This window comes from Quercus robur, chromosome 12 (genome assembly GCF_932294415.1).
Source record: "Quercus robur chromosome 12, dhQueRobu3.1, whole genome shotgun sequence".
NCBI classification, from domain to species: Eukaryota; Viridiplantae; Streptophyta; class Magnoliopsida; order Fagales; family Fagaceae; genus Quercus; species Quercus robur.
The window spans coordinates 38001678-38026064 of record NC_065545.1 but is presented as its reverse complement, the minus strand read 5'-3'; the positions used below and the strand labels follow the sequence as shown (position 1 = coordinate 38026064).

General features: G+C 35.5%; 1 protein-coding gene across 1 annotated transcript; it reads right to left on the bottom strand.

The window, feature by feature from the left end:
- Nucleotides 1-2442: 2442 nt before the first annotated feature.
- On the bottom strand, nt 2443-5094 carry LOC126709558 (NAC domain-containing protein 71-like). The gene is made up of 4 exons (XM_050409847.1): nt 4282-5094; nt 3406-3683; nt 2983-3282; nt 2443-2895 (listed from the first exon to the last, which is right to left on the bottom strand). The coding sequence occupies exons 1-4, from the start codon at nt 4436-4438 to the stop codon at nt 2686-2688; spliced, it is 945 nt and encodes a 314-aa protein (XP_050265804.1). The 5' UTR covers nt 4439-5094; the 3' UTR covers nt 2443-2685.
- Nucleotides 5095-24387: the final 19293 nt, after the last annotated feature.

The following is a 24387-nucleotide window of genomic DNA, read 5'->3' as shown; positions in this document are numbered from 1 at the left end:
GAGCATAATCGTTAAAGGGGTTTTATTAATTACCAAATTATTTGTTTGCATGGTGAGGAAAAGCAACATACATATGCATTCTGTACTTTTAAAGCCAATAAGTAGGTGTCAAGGGAAAAGCAGTAGAGGGCGGGAGAATATATGTCTTGGAGAATTGCATAGTGTTGCATGAAAAGAATGTGGATTGTGGGGCATATAGAAAGCAGTCACACAAGTCAAGATTCTTGCCAAAGTGAGGGAGGGGCGGGGAACAATTTACAAACTTTGGCTAAGAAATAAATTTTTATTGAGTACTAGCTAGCTAGCACTTTTTTATGGCCTCGTTGAAGCATTGCTGCTACACATTTGCCCTCTAAATTTGAGCAATGTTCATAACTTTTAAGAGTCACAATTCATTCATTTCATTGGTTATCCTTGCGACTGAGTATCAATTTCTCAAAGAATGTTTTGAGTTAGTTTATTCCCAGAAGCAATTCAAGATAGAATATAATAGAATGGATTACTTGAAGCTTCTTCTGCCTTTCTTTTCAAGTTTGGTTAAGGGATAAACGTGGGAGTTTAAAAAGGTGGTACTTAGTCATGAAGCTCTTTGCCCCTAGTAATTTAGGAGGTTTCTCTTCATAATGACATCAAATGTATAATTGGTTGAGGGTTCTCTATGAAAAAAAGTGGTTTCATTAACAAAATATACAAATGTAACAAGAACCAATAGTTACTAGAAAGTAGTATCTTCATTCATACAAACACCACCCTGACATAACAGAAACACAAACCATAAACAAGAAGACTAAATTTTCTTCTTCTTTTTCCTTTTTTCTTTCAGCCTTAAAATTAAACTGCATCAAACTACAATATATAGGCAAAGACTATCAAAGCTGAAGCTGCCAATTTGCACACAACTCTCTATTCACTCAGAGTCTTCATCTCAATCTCTGCTTGCAACTCAATTTATTTTCTCCAATAGGAATTGCTGCAATATGAATTTGGTCTTCAATGTTGTTTTCTTCTGGCCAAGAATCTTTTCTTGCCAAGTATGGCTAGCAAGCCAACAGCACTCCAGGTTACTTTGTTCTGATTTGAAACAAAGTGAGTCTGATCAATCCAAATCCTAGGCTTGAACAGGTTATTCTATCAAAGGAAAAACTCTTTTACAGATTTGTTCTGATATGAATCAACCAAAAAAGATGTGATCCCTTATCCCCAGTTCCCTTTTGCGAAGAGACTTCCTTGGTAACCCCACTGGAGCTGTCTGTCTTTTGTGGATAAGGGATAGCCTGTTTTTTTATTATTATTAGCCTATCAATAATGCAATGCTTTTTTATAGCTTTAGAACACCAGACAAGATGGTTCTACTGTTCTATCACAAGAAGCCACCGCCTATTGCTTCTCATGTTTGAGAGATGCTAAAAGAGGGAAAGTTTCTGATGAATGCCTCATTTGATGCATCTTAATAGAAAATTAAAAGATAACTGGAAGTTGATCTATCTTGAGCAGCTTCCACTCAGTAGTGAAAGTTTTTAATAATCTACCAATATCTCAAGTTACCCCACTAAATCAATAGGAAACCAACAAAAAGCTCAAGAATGTGTCTAAAAGCAACTTCTAAATGGAATGGCTTATCAACATGGATTTAAAAGTGAACTTTACCCTTAGCTTTAAAACTAAAGAGAACATTACATTTCAAAAAATTCAAGCAACTTGACAAACACAGTCATTAAAGAAAGCTACTTTGGCAATTGAAAGTTGTGACAGAAGCTCTCTTCAGTTCACATGCCCGACTGCCTTTTCATTTGTTCCTTGCAGTCTTGCAAAATTAAACATCTTCACCTCATCAATCCTACTAAGTTAAATGGCGCAAACATTACAATCCAAATTATAAGGAAACACCTAGGCATCAATGTCTAATATATACTGAAGCTATCCTCTCTAAGAATATCTGAACAAATTTGAACCACAGGGAACATACTATAGAGATGGTCACTTCAATATAAAGTATGTGTTCATTGCAACAGGAATACAGAACACTATGCATGTCCTAGCACATAGATGAGTAGTTATTCCATTAGCATACAGCATTAGAAGGGAATTCATGCATAAAGACGCTTCCATATGAACTAAGTAAAGAAATAAGTGTTCTAACATATGTGTATGAATATATATATATATATATATATATAAAGAGAGAGAGAGAGTGAGAGAGAGAGAGAGAGCATACACCAGAGAATAAGAAAAATTTATAAAACATTAGATTACTAAAAGTAAACCAACTTCCGGTGCAATCGATAAAAGTGATTATCACCAGGGGGTACTAGCTTACAACATAAACAAGACATTGAGAACAGACATGCCTACTAAACCAACCCTGGTAAAAAGCATAAAGAGGACTTCTACAGCAAGCCCTTTCTGCTTAATATATAAGAAAGGGTTACACATTATTTTCCATTCCAAGAACCAACATTAAAAGGCGTTGTCTCAGATACCCTTCTAGATGATAAAAATGCAAGGTACTCATAGTTGATAAATCCTACCCAAGGCAGGTCCTGCATAACAATCACCAAGTCATCCTCTTGCAACAATAGATCACTAAGTTGCCCCAAACTCCCAACTCCACTTGCTTGTCAGAAAACTGGAGCTTGGTCATTCTAATATTGCATTGAAAATAGAGCTGCTATGATCCTATCCTTTTCAGTAAGGATGTGGATATCTCAGCGAATTGGTCTGGTCATAGCCTTCATATGGCATATGTTCATTGCCAAAAAGGTCCATGTAGTTTGCATGTCCAGAGTAAGGTGACATGCAGCCAATTCGACTCAGATCCTCAGCAACTTCAATGTCCCCTGGAAACTGATACTGTGGAAAGTATTCAGATACAGCTTCTTGTACTAGTGGATAATCCTGCAGTAAGCCAAGGTGATATGTTTCAAGAACTATAAAAAATATAAAATAATTTACTGAAGTTCCTTTATTCCTAAAATGCAATACCTTTGAGGAATCAAGAATTAGTTCAGGTGCGACCCAGAAACTTGTGGGATTGGTCTCCATCAAGGAAGGCTCAAATTCTGCCATTGGAGTAACTTCATGAGGAGGGGTGATAGGGCTAGAATATTGACTCTCATTTTGCAGGTAATTGGAGATGCTGATGGGCTCATTCGAGGCTCTAGTAGAGGTGAAATCCACATTGCTCGAACTACTTCCAACCCTCTTAGCTTTTGGCTCTCCGTGATCATTCATCTTCTGTCCATTCTCATTCTTCTTTATAACGCGGCACAAAGCAAAAGGTCCCTAGAGAGAATTACCAAATAGAATATAGGTCTCTCAGACAATACAAGGCAAACAAGCACATTTTTCCAAACAAACTTGAGGAACATTTAAAGTTAAACCATTACACAAGTCCATAGATTTTACCTGAAAACTTGATGATCCTAGTGAAAGATCATCAGAGAGGCGATACTCATGCATTACCCAGTCTGTTCGATCTCCTAAAGGAGCCCGTCCACGATAAAAAACTAAGGTCTTGCGATACCCAGTCACAGCATCCTGACAGACAACCTTCCGGTCTTTCCCAGTGGCTTTCCAGTAGCCAGCTTTGGTGGCTCTATTTGTTCTTGAGCCATTCGGGTACTTCCGATCCCGGGGACAGAAGAAGAACCACTCCATATCTCGTTTTGGAAGGAATGATTTCTCTGCAGTCCACAGCTTAGACATTAGATTTGAAACCTCTCAGAACAATCAAATTAAAAGGAAAATGAAAAAGAAATCAATTGGAGGAGTAATTGTTCTTTCAGTGCTTTCCTTTTCATCATATTCTTTGGAGATAACAGTACTCCATATGAACCGGCTTTTAGAGGATAAAAGTTAAAGGCCCCATGAGAAAAAGAATTTTTATAACAGGATTTAGTCATAAAGAAGAATGATAAAAGAAATCAAATAAACAAAACAAACAGAAAAGTACTTTTCCAGCACTAAAGAATTCTCAGTTCACATTGGCATAAAGTTCAATATAATAAATCCATCACTAACCACATACACTCTACCCTGACTGATTTCTAGAGCACCAATGTATAGGTTGATTTTGCATTGGTCCTAACTTGTCAACAATCTCCTACTCAAATCTAACTTTAATTCAAACCAATACAGATGGTTATAATGATTGGTTTCACATTCACTTTCAAATACTCACTCATTAATGCTCATATTTTAAACAGAGGTGAAGATGACAACAAAATTGATACAATGTAAAAGTGTGTAACAAAACCTCAATAAGACTGATTTGAAGTGTACCTGGCAACTCCCATGGATCGAATTTGTACAAATCGACTACGGGAATAACTTCCAGCTCAATTTCAAGCCCCTCCACTTTTCTTCTCAGGTAATAGCCCACCAATTCCTCATCAGTTGGATGGAACCGAAATCCGGGTGGGAGTGATGCCCCTCCCATAGTTACACTCCTCTAGACTATCTAATTCTCTAAAAGCAGCCAAGCTAGAAAAAAGAACAGATAGCAAAGCTTGCAAATTTAGGCACAAATTCTCAGAACTTTGTTGTTATGTGCCTACACCTATTAAAAATCTGGAAGATCCAAAAATAAAAGCTTTTTTCAACAATAGATTTCTTGTCAAAAGCCGAGTAAAACGTCAATAGAATGCATCCGTTAAACAACGGAATCATTGTCTGTAGGATTCAAGCTTATGATGTGGTGCAATTGTAGCCCCCACTAACCCCCTTAAATAGTACTCACAGAGCAAAGTTGAAATGAACAAAAACTTAAAACTTTAAGCAATACCCAGAAGCTGGAACTGCTTAAATTCAACAATTACACCTCCAATTCAAAGTTTTGAAACTGAGAATGATCAAGAACTTCTACCCAAAAAGACTAGTTAGAACTTCCAAAATTGGAACCTATTCAAAAACCCAGAAGCTAAAACCATTCAAAATAATTTTTTTTTTTTTTTTTAAAACAAAAAAAAAAAAAAAACAAAAACAAAAAGGTGTTTTGAATGTGTGGGGACTACAATTGATAGAAAGGTCAGCAGTGTGTTCCAAGAAACAAAAAGGAAAAAGAAGAAGAAGAAGAGGAGGAGGAGGAAGAGGAAGAGTAGAGTAAAAACTTGAGGCAAATGGAGTGTGCTATATATAGCATATTGGGGGAACCAACAGTCCAAAAATACACACCGAAAGTTTTGAGATTGCTTGTCTCAAGCGCACCCAAAATTCCAAAGGTGTGGCCCACATAGCTCGAACTCAGTTCACACACAACAGTTATAGTTACTTCGCGCCAAATCAATTTATGACCGTTGCTTCAATGGCTTGAGTCTAGTTTGTGTGTTTGGCTCTACAAGAAATTCTGGGACATAAATACTACATTCTAGCACCCATACTTTTTGTTTTTCTTTGGCTAGTAAAAGGGGTCAAAAGACAATATTTTACGAATCACTTGTTTAATATTCCAAATACTGCATGTATGATAAAGAAAAACAAATCATATAATGATGATCGTTTCTAAAACCAACCAAAATTTTCCCATGATTTTTTTATTGCCTACAGGTTATCTATCAACTGTGACCGTCCAATGCAATTCAATTTTCTACTCCTTTTTGACACAAAAATTTGAATCCTTTCCTATTGAGCCTTTTTTCAATTCAATGATTGAGATTAAATATCCGTAGTGTACTTTATAATTCCACCATCAAAATTACTTTATAATTCCACCATCAAAATTACAAGGCATATGATATGCCCATCATATCATATCACATGCAAGAGATTTTTTACATGGATAAGAGTTCCAATTAAATTAAGGAATAATATTATCATCTCATTACAAATTAATTATGTGATCTCAAATGATACATATATATGATAACCTAATAATCACATATATTTACAATCCATTATATTAAATTAAAGTTAATTCAAGAGTTTTATAATTTAATTGATTCACATAGTTTGGTGTTTCTAACAGAATTATCTAAATTTTAAATCATTGTAACTATCAAATTATAATAAAAGTTGCGAAACAACTAAGAACTTTCATTAAATAATTATATCTTTTTTTTTTTCTCTTAATGAATACTTTGGTAAGCAAGATGATGAGAGGCAATAGTATGAATTTAACTTTTGAGAGACCTCACTTCCTGAGAGTAGTGAGTGGTCAAACGCGGCATTGATTGGGGAATTTGGGCTTTCTTGGTCGTGGCCTCCAATTTGAGCTCCTTCCACATCATCTTGAGTAGGACAAAACACTTTCGCTTTTTATTTATCGAAGTGATGGTGTCATCAACCGGGCCCCTCTCTCCAAAAAGGAAACGAAAGTCACGAAAAGTGTTTACTGAGTTTTTGAGGCTTCGTGGAATGACCAGACGCACCTTAGTGAGTGGACACTTTTTAACCCTTCTTTTTTTTCCTTTTTTGAATTCACAGCTGTGTAAAGTATACCTCTTATTAATCCCCATTTAGTGGGACCAACTAACGTAATGCCTAGTAAAGAATCTATTTGGGTGGTTAATGGGACACCTTGCTACTACATTAGCAAAATGGAGAAAGGTATAATTAGAAGACTCGCTTTAGGAGTTAGGTGGAGAATGTATGATCACACGGGGTGTGGTTTGTTGGTAGGAGTTTTTGTCCTAACACTCAGAAATAAGCGGTTCGATCGATAGTTCTAGCAAGCCCCCTGTGATACACATGGTATAGCCATTACTGTTACGTGGTGTGGGGTCGATGAGTTCACACCGAAGACCCTTTTTTTTATTTAGCAAAAAAATAAAAATAAAAAAAAGGTGGTGAATGTATGGCTACACTTACATGTCTAATGGACAAACTTCCACCGAGGTTGTGATTAACTATTTAATGGAATTTAGTAAGAATTCTATTAGCTATTAGGACTTCTTGCTTTTCATTACTTTAAGAATTAAGAATTAGGAAAAGTAAGTTGGAGCGTGCATTCAACTCATCAATCATACGGTTCAATCTAATGTAATCTAACGCGTTACCTTGGGTTAGTTTTTCATATATTAATGGGTTGGATTAAGTTTATTTTTGTTTATTTTTGTTTGTTTTTGATAATTGGGTTGAGTTAGCTTATGTTCGAATTGAGAAAATTTTCAATCCAAGTAACCCAACCTAACTCACGCTATTAATAATTTAAAAATATATGTATTTTAAGTAGAGTTTTTCACTAGTTGATTTGAGTCAATTTGGACTCAACCTAGACTTGATTTGATCACATCTAGTGGTAAAAGATGAAACCTGTCATTATCCAAAGAGAATCAATGCTTTGGTCCAGGTTAGTTGTCCATAGGTAGCAATCGGTGATCAACACCAAATAAAAATAGAGATGAGGAGCGTTTCTTCGCCAATCTAGTCATAGATCTGGAAGATCTCCTCCAAATTTGGTCGAAGATTGTGAGATCTCTACCAATTTGTGTAGAGATTCCAAAGGTTTAGGTTTTTCTTTGGTTGGGTTGGGTTCATTCGATTGCCAAGTGGAAAAATAGACACTCAACCCATTTGAGGCTAGTTTCGGATTACTCAACCTATCGTTGACTGACAACAGTCACCAAAACCAATGAAATTTGAACAGCTCGGTTTGGGTTGAGCAAGTGTGTCAGTTTGGACACTCATTTGGATAGCCCTAATTTTAAGTTTATTATATTCTTACAAAATGGTCTCAACTTGATCATACAACCAACTTGAGGTTGACTTGGGAATTTCTCAATTTTAGAGGTCACATTAGATGGGAGAGGTCTTACCTAAGTGGGCCTTTTATCACTTGCATTAGAACGGCTTGGGCTTGGAGAGAGAGACATTGTTTTGTTCATTGAGCATTCATATTGTTGTGCTTCTATTTCCTATGATCATTATTGTAGACACCAAATTTTGTATCAGTTAATACTCTTTATTCCTCAGCCCAAATGAGGGTCTTTACATATGTTAAGCAAGGGTAACTAAAGTATTCTCAATAATTTAAAGGTAATCAAAACTCAAAAATGTTGAAAATGATGTTGAAAAATGGCATTTGCTTACTATTTTACCAATATCTTTTGAACCACAAAGAATTTTTAAATGAGTCTTTTTATTTTTTTATAATCCGGTTGGAAAGTAAATATCCAGGACTTCAAAATGGACATAACTATTTCTCAATTTGGATTTAAAATGAGTAAGTTATGGTTGTTTGAAGTTGGGGTAATAGTGTTGTCAGAAAATTAAGGTTGTAGGCAAGGCTGCATATGCAAGCTCAAATGTGCACATGCTTCAGGGTTGCGTACATAGAGCAGCCCCAGCAAGCCTAAACTTCCAAATTTGAGCCGCAAATACTTCAATCTTCAAGGGAGCACCACATAGGTGTCTAGGAAGCTCTAAAACCCTCTATAAGGCCTCAACAAGAATAATTTCATTTTATAAACAGTCACTTTATGCCTCCATTTCAAATCACTTCAATAGAGAATGTCCTTTTGCTATTATCCTTACAAAAATATATTTATTTACTCTAATCTATCTGTCACCAACACATTAGCACGTTTTTTATTCTCCAAAACCTCTCTCTAGTAATCATTAGTACGCAAAAACTTGTTTTCAATTTCATTTTTAAAAAATACTTTGTTCTTGAGTTGTGATAGCAAAGTTCTATAGCGTTCTTTAATTTCCCTTGCAATTTCAATCCAAATTTTTTGTTGTAGGAAGTGAAGGGTCGGTTAAAAGCTTCCAAGCATTGATCCATAAGCAAGGCGAGTCTTCTCTTATATGATTTTTTTGCTTTGCATCCACATGAGTTTGATGTATTTCATTTTAATATTTATATTTGATTTATTTTATGACCATGCCTCTTTCCTTGTCGTGTTAATCTGATATTGAGTTGATCAAATTTAGATTTTAGGATTTCTCATGTTTTTCCTTAGTTTCTATGGTAATTATTTTTTAGTTAATTCGATCTACCATCTAAAATTCAAGTTGATTATTAAAAAGAAATTCTAAATTACAATTTTTTGTTATGCATAAGTAGTATTTTGATCCTACGCATGCTTGATAAAGTATGAGTTCGAACTCCGAACCCAAAATGGGTAGAAAATTTTATTTTGATTGATTGACTCTCACATGTTTTGTGATTTGTTTGACTCCGAATATTTAGGATTACAATAGTTAAGTATTTGCCATAATTTTATCTTTGAATTATTCCACATTTAATATTATGACATTTAGAGTACGTTTGGATTGGACTGATTTCCTCTGCGTCTGCGTTTTTCCCTTTTTTTTTTAATTTTTTTTTTCACACGTTTTTTTGACTTGCAGCTACTGTTCATGCACTATTCAATGAACAGTAGCCGCAAAGTTTGACTTTTCTAACTTTTTTTCAACCAATCAGTGCACATCATGTACTGTTTACGGACCCACAAATTTCACTTTTCAGCAACTTTTTCATTAAAAATGGGTCCCATGGTACTATTCACACATTTAAAAATTATTTTGTTACAGTGTTTTTCAATTTTCAGTTTCAATTTTCAGTTTTCAGCTGTATCCAAACGGACCCTTTGAATAGAATGTTTCTTTGTCAATGCATGCTTCTTTTAACTTGAGTTGGTTTGATTTAGTTGTTGATTTTCCATATCCTAATTTTTGATTTGAATTTAGTTATTGATTTGAATTTCAATAAATAAATTCATTTAGTTATTGATTTGAATTGAATTTCAAATGTTTCCTTCTTTACTTGATACAAGTTTGAAAATATTTACTTATGTGTTTTAAGTTTGTGATTAGGATTAGAGCTCCATTAATAACTTCTTTATTTAAACATAGCCTATCAACTCTAGTGGAGGCTAGTTTATTCGACTAGGTGGGCTTGAGTGTCTATTACCTTCCTAAGCATGTATCCTAACTATAAGTGAACAAAAATCAGTTACCAATCCCGAATGGATAGAGAGTTGATATGAAATTGCCCAATACAACTAATTTGTGTTGAATAGGTTTCCGATGTCAACTTCTGTATGCTTTAATGGTTTAGTTTCAAGTCTATTGGAAAAACAACAAGTAATTTGTAAGAAAGAAGAAGAGTTCAATGTTTAATTCTTCCTCGGGTTAGTCCGAGGATCTCTAGTTCATATAATGTTCAAGTTTCGGTTACAGAGTAATGATACACAGAATATATTTCTCTTTCAAGTTTTTCGTCCCCCCATCTTGAGGTGTTCCCTTTCTTTATATAGCTATTTGAATTGCATCCCAGCCCTCCATCTCTACAGCCACTGATCTTTTTTTGGATGCTTATCCCATCAGGGTTTCGCTAGAAGTGGTAGAATGTGCTGCAAGTTGTGAGGGTACTGTTCAGGGGTTATTCTGTCATTAATGTGACCAGCTGAGTTGGTGTAGTGTATTGAATGCGGAGGTGATGGGTATTGTACTTGGATATTTCCCTTCTTCTTTGCTTGCATGTTTCTGCCTCATTCCTCGGTATTTTGTCTTTTGATCCAAGTGGCCTGCTCAAAGCCCCCGAGGAATGCTCACTACTCTTTGGGCTCCTCGGGCAGTGGGCCTCTTCAGCTTCAATTCTCAGGCTCTTATCTATGTATTGGATTAGAACTAATGAGGGAATGGACCCTTCCATCTCCACTGGTTGGGCCCACAGGGCACTATTTTGTATTCGAATCTTACCCCTCCCACACTAACCATGAACATAAAGTCTAATGTGTAGGTCTCTACAAGGGACTCAAGTTGGTTCTTGAACCTAAACCAGGTGATGTATCTCAATTCTCTACCTCATGGCCCATTCAACTGAGGCACACTCCCAAGGGAAAACTGTCACAATTATAACTTGAGAGACATATCCAAGAGACTCAAAGACTAATTGTGAGGAGAAAAATCTATTTTAAGGAAGTAGTGTCAAACACTAGCCTTGATCATATCTACATTTTTCATTCTATACACATCTGGTCTGTGGGTGGTATTTTAATTGTTTTACAGATTTCTTGTTTACATAATCTATTTGTTGTATTTTGTATACAAAATCTATTTATTTTTCTTCTTTAGAGAATCTGTTTGTATTATAATATCTGTGTGTTGTTCTTGTGAGATCCAAAGCTAGAAAGCTCACACCCAAAGTTCACTTCTGTAAATCCTTAATTCAATTTAGGGGCCCTTACAAACATTGCGCCGGACTTTGACATGTATCCCAATTTTGTTTTATTTAAACAATTAACCTCATGCATAATAGGTGTGTGAAAAATCAAACATTCCGAATCACATAATGTACACCTAGTAATAATGTTATTTCAAAATTATTGATGATGTTTGTAGTAGAAAGTAGAAACACAGGGCGTAATTAAATCCATTAGACTTAAAATATTATTAAAATGTTTGATTTGTCACATATCTGATCATATGCAATAATTGATTATTTAAATCAAAACTCTAAGAAACAAAATTTACACGCACATTGAAATCCGACAGTGATAATTTGCAAAAACCTGTTCAATTTATCAGTCTTACTTGCAAGGGCTAGCCTATTACTTTTTTGTTTTATGAAAGTCTACCCTATTACTTGCTAAAACAATGATCAAAGATCCATTACAAATTTTTTTTTGGGGTCAAGTGTAAGATAAGAAGATTGGACCACCGACACAAATTCTTCCAAAATGTCGAAACACTGTCGAACCATCAGGGTCATTTGCCACTAGACATAGCTATGTTCAGATGTGCCATTGTCAACTCGACATGAATTTTTTTTAAAAAGAAAATGATGAGTTATAATTTTTTGCCTTTTTTTTCCAACTCGGCAAGATTGAAAGTAAGATTTGTTCAGATTTGTTCAAATTAACCCACCTCTTTTTAGGGGTTGAAAAAAATAAATTAAGAACCCCACTCCATTTGTCAATGACGGCAAGACTTAAAGAGTGATTTTTTTTTTTTTTTTTTTGGGGGGGGGGGGGGGGGGGGGGTGTCGAAAAGGGAGGTTTTATTTATATAAGTAAACTGTTTATATAGACAGAGCAAAATCAGCAGATGTATAGCACTCTGGGGTGTCCAGGTACATAATTAACTCTCACACAAAACAGTAATACACATAATAGAGACAGCTATTATATTCTTTACGCAATGTTTGTTTAGGCAAGATTATTTTCTAGAACTACCGCGCACTTTTGGTGCAGTGATTACTCTACAAGTATAAATGTTTATGGGATCTGGGGGGTAAGGGGTGGGGTGTGGGGTGTGGGGTGTGGGGGGTAAGGACCAGGGCTCAAGTCTCCAGAAGGGAGTTTCATACACGTATACACTTAGATTAAGTTAGAATAGAAATTCTATCTTGTATCAAAAAAATATGTATATATATATATATATATTTTTTTTTTTTTTTAAGAAAATGAGTCATTTTCTAAAAAGTATTTTCTATAAAAGTATTTTATTTTCCTATCTTTGATAATTACCTTAAATGAGTTGAAAACATAATTTTCTAACTTTCCTTATTTTAGTTTGCTGTGAGATAGAGTTGTTTTCCAAAAAAATTTAATGGAAAACAATCTCTAAAAAATAAGTTATACTTTTCTGTTGACCAAAGATAGTTTTCCTTTGACTTTTTTTTTTTTTTTTTTATACTACCAAACACTGGAAAATACAAAAAATTATCTTTATAGAAGGTTTTTCATCGAAACAAACAGAGCGTAACTTAAATTTTCAGCACTCTCATAGAGGGTCCAGGTACATTAAGTCTCATACAAAATAGCGATACACATCATAGAGACAACTATCATACTCTTCAGTATTGTAACTTAAATTTTCAGTACAGAAAATCCACCATTCATTTTTACCCTTAACTACAGGAAGAATGATGTGTGATTACAAATTAGTTAGTAATTTTTCTATCCAATAATTCACAATTGGATAGGATAGCAATTCGCTGGAGACTGGAGTCTTAATTAAAAAGTTGAAAAGAAGAAGAATAGCCTAGAAGTAACTACAAATTTTACTAACTAATCCTAAAAAAGAGAAGAAAAAAAAGTTGAAAATGTAAACTTTAACATATGCCCAATCAACTTTCCACTAACTAAAATCTTGTCAAATTTTATCGTCCAAGAAAATACATAAGGAGAAAAATTGGTAGAAATGATTTCAAAGTGAAAAGGAGTTTTTTTGTGTGTGAAATGTAGTAGGGTTATCAGTTGTGTACATCAAGAAGGAAAAAAAGGTTTTTGACGCCTTTGTTTATGATGAGTTGGTTTACAATATGGTAATGGTAGCGCTGAAGTTGAAGTGTGAACGAAGTCTAAAAAACAAAAACAAAAAAAAGCTAAAAAGATGGTCATAGTCTCATTTTTTATTTTTGCTGAAATGGTCATAGTCACATTGGGCGTGAATGATAATGGAAGAAACGTTGGGCTGAGTTTCTTTTTATGGGGAATTGGAAAATAGGAAGACCACCTTCCTTATCCTTGTCCTTGTTTGTCTACTGCTTTCGGTTCCCTTTGTCCCCCGGTGTATTATTGTGCATCAACTTCTTCTCTAATCAACGGCAGTCTTTAAGTCTTTGCACATAGAAACCAACTCTAGAAAGAGAAATTTTCAAGATCAAATGGGGTTTGAATTAACTCCAAATTCAACCAAGTAATAGATGATGAGTTATGAGTATAATACAAATATTCTTTCGGTTAATGAACTCAAACCCAACTCATTTTGCTAGAGGATAGTACCAATTAATCAATTACACTCTTTTAAAAATGACCAAACTAAAAGCTTTCTAATTAAAATTTTGTACTAATATAATATTGGGCATGCGAGAGAGAGAGAAGAAGGATGTGACAAGTTTCTTTCCCATATCGGTGGATGAGTTATGAGAGAGAGGGATGGGTTTGAATAAACTCTAAATTCAACTAAGTAATGGATGAGTTATGATTATTAGTGTAATACAGATATATATTCTTTCGGTTGATGAACTCAAAACCAACTGACTTTTCCTAAGTTCAATTCTAAGATATATCTAATAATCAATTACCCTGTTTAAAATCGACCAAATAAAAAGCTTTCTTTTTTATTACTTTGTAAAATTTGCGCATGTAAGAGAGAGATGGGGATTTGATGAGTTTCTTTCACGAATTTCTTTCCCACTCTAGTGGGATGAGATTGTGGAAGATTTGAGTGATACATAAAAAAAGAAAAGTTCAAAGCCATTTTGGCTGCATCTAGCCAAAATCATATTCTTATTGACAGACAAGTACAAATCATCAATCCCACTTTTTGTGTTCAATTTGATGTTCCATTAATCATAATATGTCACGTATTTGATTTTTTTTTTTTCATTTTAAATTTTGATTATTTTATAAAGAAAGTCAAATAAATACATAGCATATCATGATTGATAAATTATAAAGTAGAACACAAAAAAGTATGACATAAAATATGTACTCTCGGCGGAGTAAGTGATCTTTGAGTCATCTCCTCTAGCTGCATTTACCAAGTCGTGGATATGTAATAATTTGGTCAGTGAGAAAATTTTGGAAAAGCAGCCACCAAACACTATTTGCAAAAAAAAAACCGAAAAAATAAAATGGTAAGAACTGTGTTTGCACTCAACACACGCCACCTAACCATAATTTTTTTTTGAAGACCCACCTAACCATAATTTACTCACAAATAATCAATAATGTCTCATTTAATTATTATTATATATGTTAAAGATACCTACGACCATTGAACCATGTAACACATTAAGCATTCATGTACCAGACATGTCCCGACATGGATCTGCATTAAAATTGAATCCACCATGTAGAGTCTGCGGCGGCCTCGTTGTCTTGATGCTAATTCTATCTTGCATGATGATCATATTGAGTGTAAATCTTGACCCTAAGACTTTGGATATATTCATGACTAATCTGGTTTTTCATGAATTTTCTATTGTGCTCGTTTGACATGAGATGCAATTATGCAAGTATCATGCAAACATTTTGGTCAAACACTAACAATAGTATAATCACTAGTTTTATGTGCGCAGTCATGCCGTGCTTATTCTGTATTATGATCTGTCCCTCGTGTTTCGCAATATTTTTGAATCTTTTCTCCTATTTTGATATTTAATGGATTCACCTTCTAAAGCCTTTTTTCAAGATTTTGTGAAGTGGGTACGTACTGGTACTGTACTGGTACTGGTTTATCATATATGTATGCCGGTTTGAGCAATTGTTGGCTTTGCAGATACACTTTTAAGCTTTATCTATTCTGTATCTTAAGTAGGGATTTAAAAAAAACAAAAGCCCTTTATGTTGAATCAAGTTCAAGATGTTTATTCAAATTTTGATTTACAGCCCTACTGTTAATCTTCTTTTTCTTTTTTCTCTTCTTTGCTTTCTTACTTTCAACCCTTCTAGTTCGCCTGGCAGCATTAGTTTTGCTTTCAGCTTTTTGCCTTTTGTTTCAACTTTTACCTTATCATTTATCTTATAAGATGTGATTACGTCAAAGTGGTTTTTTTTTTTTTTTTTTTTACTATGCAACAAGTGACTACAATCTCATTAATTTTGCTAGAATTCTATTTCCTAAGTCAAAATCAGTGATTGAAATCTTTTTCTATATATTTTGTAATGTTTATGAGTTTTGAACTAAAAGAAAGACGACTAATTCTAATACAGTTTCTTAAGTTGTTTGGAGGAACCTTTATTTTATTTTATTTTATTTTATATGACTTCAATTTTTATTTTCAACAAAACTACTATAAGTATTAACTACAGCATTGATTTAACAAGGTACCTAATCATCAAAGAGGCCTATCTAAAGTCATGTAGGAAGTGTTTTCTTACTGGATTAGTGTGACTCTTTTTTTTTTTTTTTTTTTTTTTTTTTTTTTTTGAGAATCTGGTTTAGTGTGACTTGATGCCAATAACCACTTTCATGCCAGACCACTTGTATCATACATGACACTTTTGTTTACTAAAAAAGATGTATTGAGCATCCGAAGAATTCCCAAAAAATTATTGTCGCGGGATAAGTCAACAAATAAAAAAAAAGGCAAAAATTGCAGTTACTATTCCAATATATTGCCAAAATAATAAATTCCAAACAATTTATTAATGCTCAATAAAGATGCCTTTATAGTTCACAATATGGCTAGGTGCCAAACTGCAAACTCAACATCAAATACAAGAGAACCAACGAGATACACATGGACCAACAAGATTTACATGTACATCAAACCTGTTGGGACCCCAAACCACTTTTAGCTTCCGATGCTTCATGCTTGTCGCTTGGAATTGTCAAAAAAAAAAAAAAAAAAAAAAATTCCTCCATTTTCTTCTTCTTGTTGCTCAAGATCTACATATTAAATCATCATTTGGAGAGTTCCCTCAATGCCCAATTTTGAAGTTAGCTAAGTACATACTTCATCCATCTCTTCAAAAATGTTCCAACAGTCAAGCCTACATGTTTCATGGTCAAAAAGATAGTTTTGAAAAATGGTTTTACAAGAACAATAATATTTAAAAGCTTTTCAACTTAGCTGTACATGGCTACACCCCTAAGCCTTATTAAGCAAAGAACTTCTGAGACATGACCCTTTTGGCTACCAAGGTTTGAAGCTAGGTTGATCCAAATTGTAAAGCAAACAAGCCTTGATGAAGTCGTAATTTGTTGAGATTAGACAACCATTCCCACCCAATTCACATCTTCAATTATATGGGTACTGCATCAAGTCCTCATGGCACCAGTTCTAAGAGTTTAGATGCATATAATATAATTTCAGCTCCTAGTCAATGAAGAACCCTGTAAAGGCGAATAACAGTAATTGCATATGACAAATAATTATGAATACTTTGCCATGAGCCCATGACTGAGGAAAATGGGCAAGGATTCAGGATGCTTTGCAGCTTCATCCAATCCATTTAATTAACTTGTTTAGGCAAGATCCTGGAAATAATATAGTGTCAACTCAATTGCAAAATGAAACAGTGTAAAATTAAAACGGGTAGGGCAGAATGCTATTGCTAGCTGCTGGCTGCTACCTGTTACATCGGGTGCAAGCATTTCATATCATCTCAACTATTGTCCACCATCAAATCCTAACCAATCAAAAGCAACAGCAAAACAAAAACATCAAATTTTCAGCACAACACTAACATCAACTCCCAGATCATCCGAATACAAAGCCACAACAGGTCTGGACAAACTGAATCTCTATGAAGATTTTTTTTTTTTTTTTGGTTAGAAATACTGAAATCTCTAGTATTGTATTTCATAATGAAAGAATATACATGAGTGCCTTTTTATAGGAGGCATATGTGTGCAGTACAAGTAAATATGTGTGTAGTACAAGTAAGAGTGCAGTACAAAAATGTGTGCTGTACAAGTAATCTAGCTTGGCCTAAAGCCCACAACATTATACACGTTAACAGCCCCCCTCAAACTTAAGGTGGATGTGAGACCAGCTTGAGGTTGTCAACCAAATCACGAAGGCGTCCTTTAGGATGTGACTTGGTGAAGATATCTGAAAGTTGATCTTTGGAGGAGACTGAAAAGAGCTTGAGAGCACCATGGACAAGATGATAACGGATAAAATGACAATCAATCTTGATGTATTTAGTTCGTTCATGGAAGACATCATTGTGAGCAATATGAATGGCACTCTGGTTGTCACAATAAAGAGGAGTAGCAGATGATGTGGACACACCTAAATCCTTAAGAAGCCATTGTAGCCAAAGGAGCTCAAATGTGATATCAACAAGGGCACGATATTCTGCTTCAGTACTGGAGCGGGCCACAAAAGTTTGTTTCTTACTTCACCAAGAAATCAAAGAAGAACCAAGGAGAAAGCAATAATCAATAGTGGACCTGCGATCAGTGGGATCTCCTGCCCCATCAGCATTAGAGAATGCACGAAGTACAAGAGGAGACAGAACTGAGTAGAAAAAATCCATGGAAGAGAGTGCCCTTCAAGTATCAAAGAATGCGCAGAATAAGAGTATAGTGAGTCGATTGTGGAGCAGACAGATACTGGCTCACCTGATAAACAACATAGGAAATGTCTGGACGAGTAACTGTGAGATAAACTAGGCTGCCAACCAATTGTTTGTAAAGAGAGGGATTAGACAATGGTTTCCCTTTCGAGTGTGTCAGATGCGTATTAAGTTCAACTGAAGTGTCAACAGTCTTGCTATCAGTGAGTTCAGCTCGAGACAAAAGTCAGAAGCATACTTGGCTTGAGTAATATAAAGACTATTTGTGGAATGAGTGATTTCAAAACCCAAGAAATAGCTGAGATGTTCAAGATCTTTCATCTCAAGGTGCTGACTAAGAAAATCCTTGAGTTCTTGAATGCCACTAAGGTCATCACTAGTTATGATCATATCATCCACATATATGAGAAGCAAAATGGTGTCTTTATTAATGCGACGAAAAAATAAAAGGCAGAATCATAAGGACTGGTAGTGTAACCCAAGCGAAAGATGGTGGAGCTGAACTTGGCAAACCAAACTCATGGAGCTTGTTTAAGGCCATAAAGTGCATGTCAAAGACGACAAACCTTGTTTGATTCAACAGAAAGACCAGGAGGAAGTTGCATATAGATTTCTTCACTTAAATCCCCATTAAGGAAGGTATTTTTAACATCCATCTAAAAAAGATCCCATTTACTAGCAACGGGGGTACGAACAGATGAGATAGGAGCAACTGGAGCAAAGGTCTCTTAATAATCAATCACATACTCCTATGTAAAATCTTTTGCAACAAGACGAGCCTTGTAGCGCTCAATGGACTCATCAGAGCGAGTCTTGATCTTATATATCCACTTACAACCAACCACAGACTGTTTAGGAGGGAGAGTAGCTAGGTCCCAAGTATGGTTTTTGGTTAATGCATCAAGTTCCTCTTTCATTGCAATCTGCATAAAGGGTCAGTGGAGGCTTCACGATAGGTTTGAGGCTCGTGGAGTGTAGCAAGGACAGTAACAATGATAGTCAAGTAAATGTGCAGGAATGGATTTTACCCAAGTTAAGTGGTGAGGTGGAATATCTTGTGGAGGATCTTCAAGCGGAGCAGGAGTAGGGGACCCAGCTTCAAGGTGGGGTAGCTTGTCATCAACCTGTTCATCTTCAACCTGTCTAGGAGAAGCATCAAAAATATCTAGAGGTTGGATAGAGAAGTCCAAAGGAGGATCAAGAGTATGTGTAGAAGGAACATGAGACTCATCTGGAAATATTTTTAAAACAGAGGAGGTAGTCAGGGAAGAACGAAAGTGAGAGAGTTCAACAAATAAGCGGTGTTCCCAAAAGACAACATTTTGGGAGACACAAAGACGATGAAAGACAGGATCATAATACCGAAACCCTTTTTGAGTTTCACCATAACCAAGGAAACAACAAAGCCTAGATCGAGGCTCAAGTTTGTTGTGCTCATGAGGTTAAAAAAGAATGAAACAAGCAGATCCGAAGGAGCAAAGGTAATGATAGTCAGGGGGTGACTCAAAAAGGCGCTCATATGGAGTCTGATTATAGATGACAGCACTTGGAATGCAATTAATAGCATGAACAGTATGAAGAGCAGCTTCACCCCAAAATGGAGCAAGAACTTTGGCAGAAAGAAGAAGAGCACGAATAGTGTCAAGAATATGACGAAGTTTTCTTTCAGCTTGACCATTTTGCTGAGAGGTACCTGGACAAGTTAGATGATGTACAGTGCCATGAGAATGTAATAGAGCTTGAAAAGCATATTGAGTATATTCAAAAGCATTATCAAATCAAAACGTTTTGATACGCTTGGAAAATTGTGTTTCAACCATTTTTGCAAAGTTACTGAATATCGGTAAGATTTCAAAGCGAGATTTCATAGGAAAAATCCAACTATAACAAGAATAATCATCAATAAAAACAATAAAATAACGAAATCCACCAATACTAGCAACAGGAGAAGGTCCCCAAATATCATAATGAATTAACTTAAAAACACTACTAGAGATAGATTCATTGTTATTGAAAGGTAAAATTGGCTGTTTTCCTAACTGGCATGAAGTACAATCAAAATTGTCTTTGGACACAGAACCCAACAAACCCTTAGAAACTAACTGTTGTACCCGAGAAGATGAGGCATGATCAAGACAAGAATGCCAAAGTGCGAGAGAAGGTAAGGAAGAAACTGCAGCAGCAACAGAAACAGGAGCAACAGGTGGAAGATGAAGATTGTCCACGGGAAACATACGCTCAACTTTAAGACCGGTCCCAAGCTCTTGCCCCGTCCTCGGATCCTGCACAATATACCTAGAATGGTAAAAAATAAGGTGATATCTTAGTTCAGCTAATTGTCCCACAGAGCACTAATTATAGGATAGATCAAGTACATGGAAGACCCCAAGAACAGAGAGGTTGGAGGTTGAAACAAAACTTAGACTATTCCCATGCATGGTGGAACCATCAGCTATATGAATATTAAGAGGATGTGGTGCAGGGTCAAGTTTGGAGAATAAGGATGAGTGAGGTGTCATGTGATTGCAACAGACAGAATCAAAAAGCCAAGTTTGAGACTTACCAGGTAGAACTAAGAGAGCAGTGGAAAGAGATGCATTACTGTAAAAATGTGTTCCCCCCTAGATCGAGGGTTTTACATGGAGTCGCCACTTATTTTATTTAAAAAGGAAAAACAAGAAAACCTTTAATGAAAAATACTTCTGTTGTATTAATGTATATGACAATTTACATTGAATTTTGTAACAAAAATTTACAATGCTTTTTGTCCTAGGTACAATCTAAGAAAAGTAAATTACATTGCTTTATTTCCTAGTTACATTCTAAAAAAAAGTAAAATTGTAAATACAAGAGCATTGTCTAGAACCCTTGATCTTGGTTCGGAGGCTAATTTACAAGATAGGAAGGGATTAAGCACCCATCTCGCCCGGTAAAACCGGTCTCCTAGGTTAAGGTGGCCAATGTCATGTCATGTCAAACAAATACAAAGAATATGTCATATAAACATGTGATTTGCAGGAAGTGTAAACAAACATATGTTAGGGGAATTTGACATAAAGAGAAAAAATAAAAAATAAAATAAAACTTGTTAGATAACAAAAATGAAGGTAATGGCATGTTCATCCAAGAGATCAATATAAATAAAGAATTCCTAGCCTAGACATGTTCATCTAAGCATGTGAGGGAAAAACAAAATTGTCATGTTATTTGTCATCAACATAATTGCAAAGAGAAGCAAATAAAAATAAAACCTTTAAGCATATTTGATCATCCAAGCAATTATGAAGAGAAGTAAAGGAAAAACCCTAGACATGTTTATCTAGACAAAATCAAAATACTTTGACATGTTTGTTCAAGCATTTAAAAAAGTAAAACAACTACCTAGACATGTTCATCTAAGTATCAAAGAGAAAATTGTGTTTTAGCCTAGAAGTGCTCATCTAAGCATTCAAAAGAAAATTGTGTATTGGCCTAGAAGTGTTCATCTAAGCATGTAAGAGAAAACCAATAAGACATAGGCATGTTCATCCAAGCATAGCATAAAAGAAGTGAATAATGATTTGTAAGCATTTATTCTAGCATGTATAAAGAATTAAAAAAAGTTAACTACTTACCAGCATAAATTAAAAGGGGAAATGATCACCTAAAGGGCTAGGGAGAAAGCAAGGAAGTACTCAACTACAACCAAAGTAAGAACAATGGTTGCTCAATAGCTTTTTTTTTTCTGCTTTCTCCCTAGCTCTCTAGAGGGAATTCCGGGTCCAGAGAATGGAAGAGGTCTTCTCTATTTATAGGGGAAGGGATGGCTTAGCTTTAAAGCTAAGTTATTAGCTTTCTTCTGCAGCTAAGGGAGGAGATAACCTGTTTAAATGAGCTGGGGACGGATTTGGTGCTGATCCCCATTCAAATTTTGAAATGATGCTGCACCTGCTTCGTATTTTGGCTCCAATTTTCCGCTCAAAATTCCAATTGATTCAAGATGGGTTTTTTTTCAAAGTAAATTCAATTATCTACAACTTCTTCAGAAATAGAGAAAGCCAAATTTCAACGTTATCCATGCCAAAAATGTGTTTCAAATTGCTGCTGAAAATAGTAACATATTTTGAGCATTTTTGAATTTTTTTCATAGGCTGTATCTGTTTCTTTACCCAATTTATTTTTCAAAAATATTTCTTCTGAAGCAAAGGGAAAGGATAAGTCTATTAGATAGGCTTGAACAGATTTGACGTTGAACTCATTTGGAATTTTGAGAGAAAATTGAAGATAATGCTGAATTTATGTTGTCTTCTGCACCTGTTTCGTATTTTGGCCATAACTTGCTGCTCAAAATTCCAATTGATTCGGGATTGATGTTTTTTGAAAGGAAATTTAATTCTCTACAACTTTATAGAAATAGAGAAATCCAAATTTCAACGTTTTTCTGACCAAAAATGTGATTCAAGTTACAGCTGAAGATAATGACGTTTTTTTGAGAATTTTTCTTTTTTCTCTTTTTTTTTTGAATTTTTCATGGATCATATCTCCAATTTTTTTTTTTTTAAATAGCAGATAAGACGCCATAAAGAAAATTTTTTTTTATTATTTCTTCAAAAAAAAAAATGAAATAAAATGAAATCCAATCAAAAATCACACTTGATTAACTTTAAATTAATTCTTGTGAGAACCAATCAAAATTAAGTGTTTAGAATAGGATGTGATCAAGCCCATCGTATAGGCGAGCCATGATCATTGAAAATTATTTGTATGATAACTTTTGATCAGGTGGTCCGATCAAAACCCATGACATACCATTATGATCGTTAGAACATCAAGATTTTTTTTGTATCACAAATCTGAAGATCTACCGGTTGGTTAAATGCAAGTTGTAAAATGGGGTGTCCACAATTACCAGCCATACGAATAGCCTGAGCTATGATATCCTGTAGTTCAGTGGGGGAGAGGTTGATAGTGGATCCAGAAGAATGGGACTCAGCTGAGATGGAAGGTATTGGCGGAGTAGGCTCAGTATTAGCAATAGCAGCAGTAGATTTGTTGCGATGGTAACAAGTCTCAGTGGTGTGGCCAGGACGCTTCTAATAGTTGCAAAACTTTTTGTTGGTCTACTTGTGACGATTGCTAGAGCCAGAGGAATCACCTGATTGTTGAGCTTGCTTTATGGGTGGAGCAGAAGGAGTAATAGCTAAAACATTGAGCTTATTTTGGGCTTGAAGGGTTGCAAGATGAGCTTCTTCTCTAACTAACTCGTTTACAGCAGTATCAAGAGAGGGAGGAGGACTACAATTAAGAAGTTGACCTCAGATGGGCTCAAAGTTCTTGTAAAGTGACATCAGGAATCCATAAAGACGAAATTCATCTCTAATGGTGGCATATTGCTTAGCATCCTTTGAGCATGCCCAAGTTGGATCAGAAAGGTCAATTTAGTCCCAAATGAAGTGAAGCTGATCAGAGTAGTCATTGATGGATTGCCCTGGTTCTTACCTGAGTTTATACAATTCAACCATTAACTGATATTTCATGGATCCGTGAGTAGTGGAGTACCTTTTGGCCAACATATCCCATGCTGATTTTGCATTATCAAAACTACCCAACAAATTGGAGATTGAGAGAATGGAAGTGTTTTGAATCCATGTGAGGATCATATGGTTGTGACTATCCCATTCAATCATGCGACTAAGGAAGGCAGCATCTTCTTCACTTGCCCCCTTGATAGGAATAGTGATTGCACCAGTGCAATATTGCCAGAGCATGCGACCCTTAAGAAAACTACGCACAGCTTGAGACCAAGATAAGTAATTCTTATTCCCTTCCAATATAGCGTTGATGGGGTGAGGAAGAAAAATATCCTTTTTATCCATTTAGAGACACAATATGCAAAAACAGACTACAAAAATGAAATCTACGCAAAAAAACTGAGTAAGGAGAACCTAGACTGCAAAAGTCAACCTTGGAGAAAAGACAACGGTCAAAGTCAACGGTCAAGTCAACAGCTTGGTCAACAGTCAAAGTCAACACGGTCAATGGTCAGTGAAGATGATGTCAGCAAGATGACGTGGCGTTGACGTCAGCAGATGATTGGATGCTGACATAAGCTAGGGTGACGTGGCATTGATGACGTCAGCCTAGAGTTGATGACGATGCATGGGGCACGTGAGCTTTGACGCAACAACTTTGGGCAGCACGTGCGGTCTTTGATGGTTGCAAGGCTTCCACCAATGTGTAGATCGGCACAAGACGATCTCAGTGACACCTGTAGAAACGTAAGCGAAGTAATATTTACAGCGGTGATGACACGTGCAGTGGTCTGTGCGATGTGAGACTCCTCAATGACAATGGCTGCAGGTCCGGAACCCAAAGACAATGGCTGGAAGACGTCGGAGGTTCAACGGCAAGAGGCTACAGCGACTGTTGTGACAGTGGAAGCGATGTTGAGAATGGAGTAACACCAATAAAGACAAGATTACTAAGA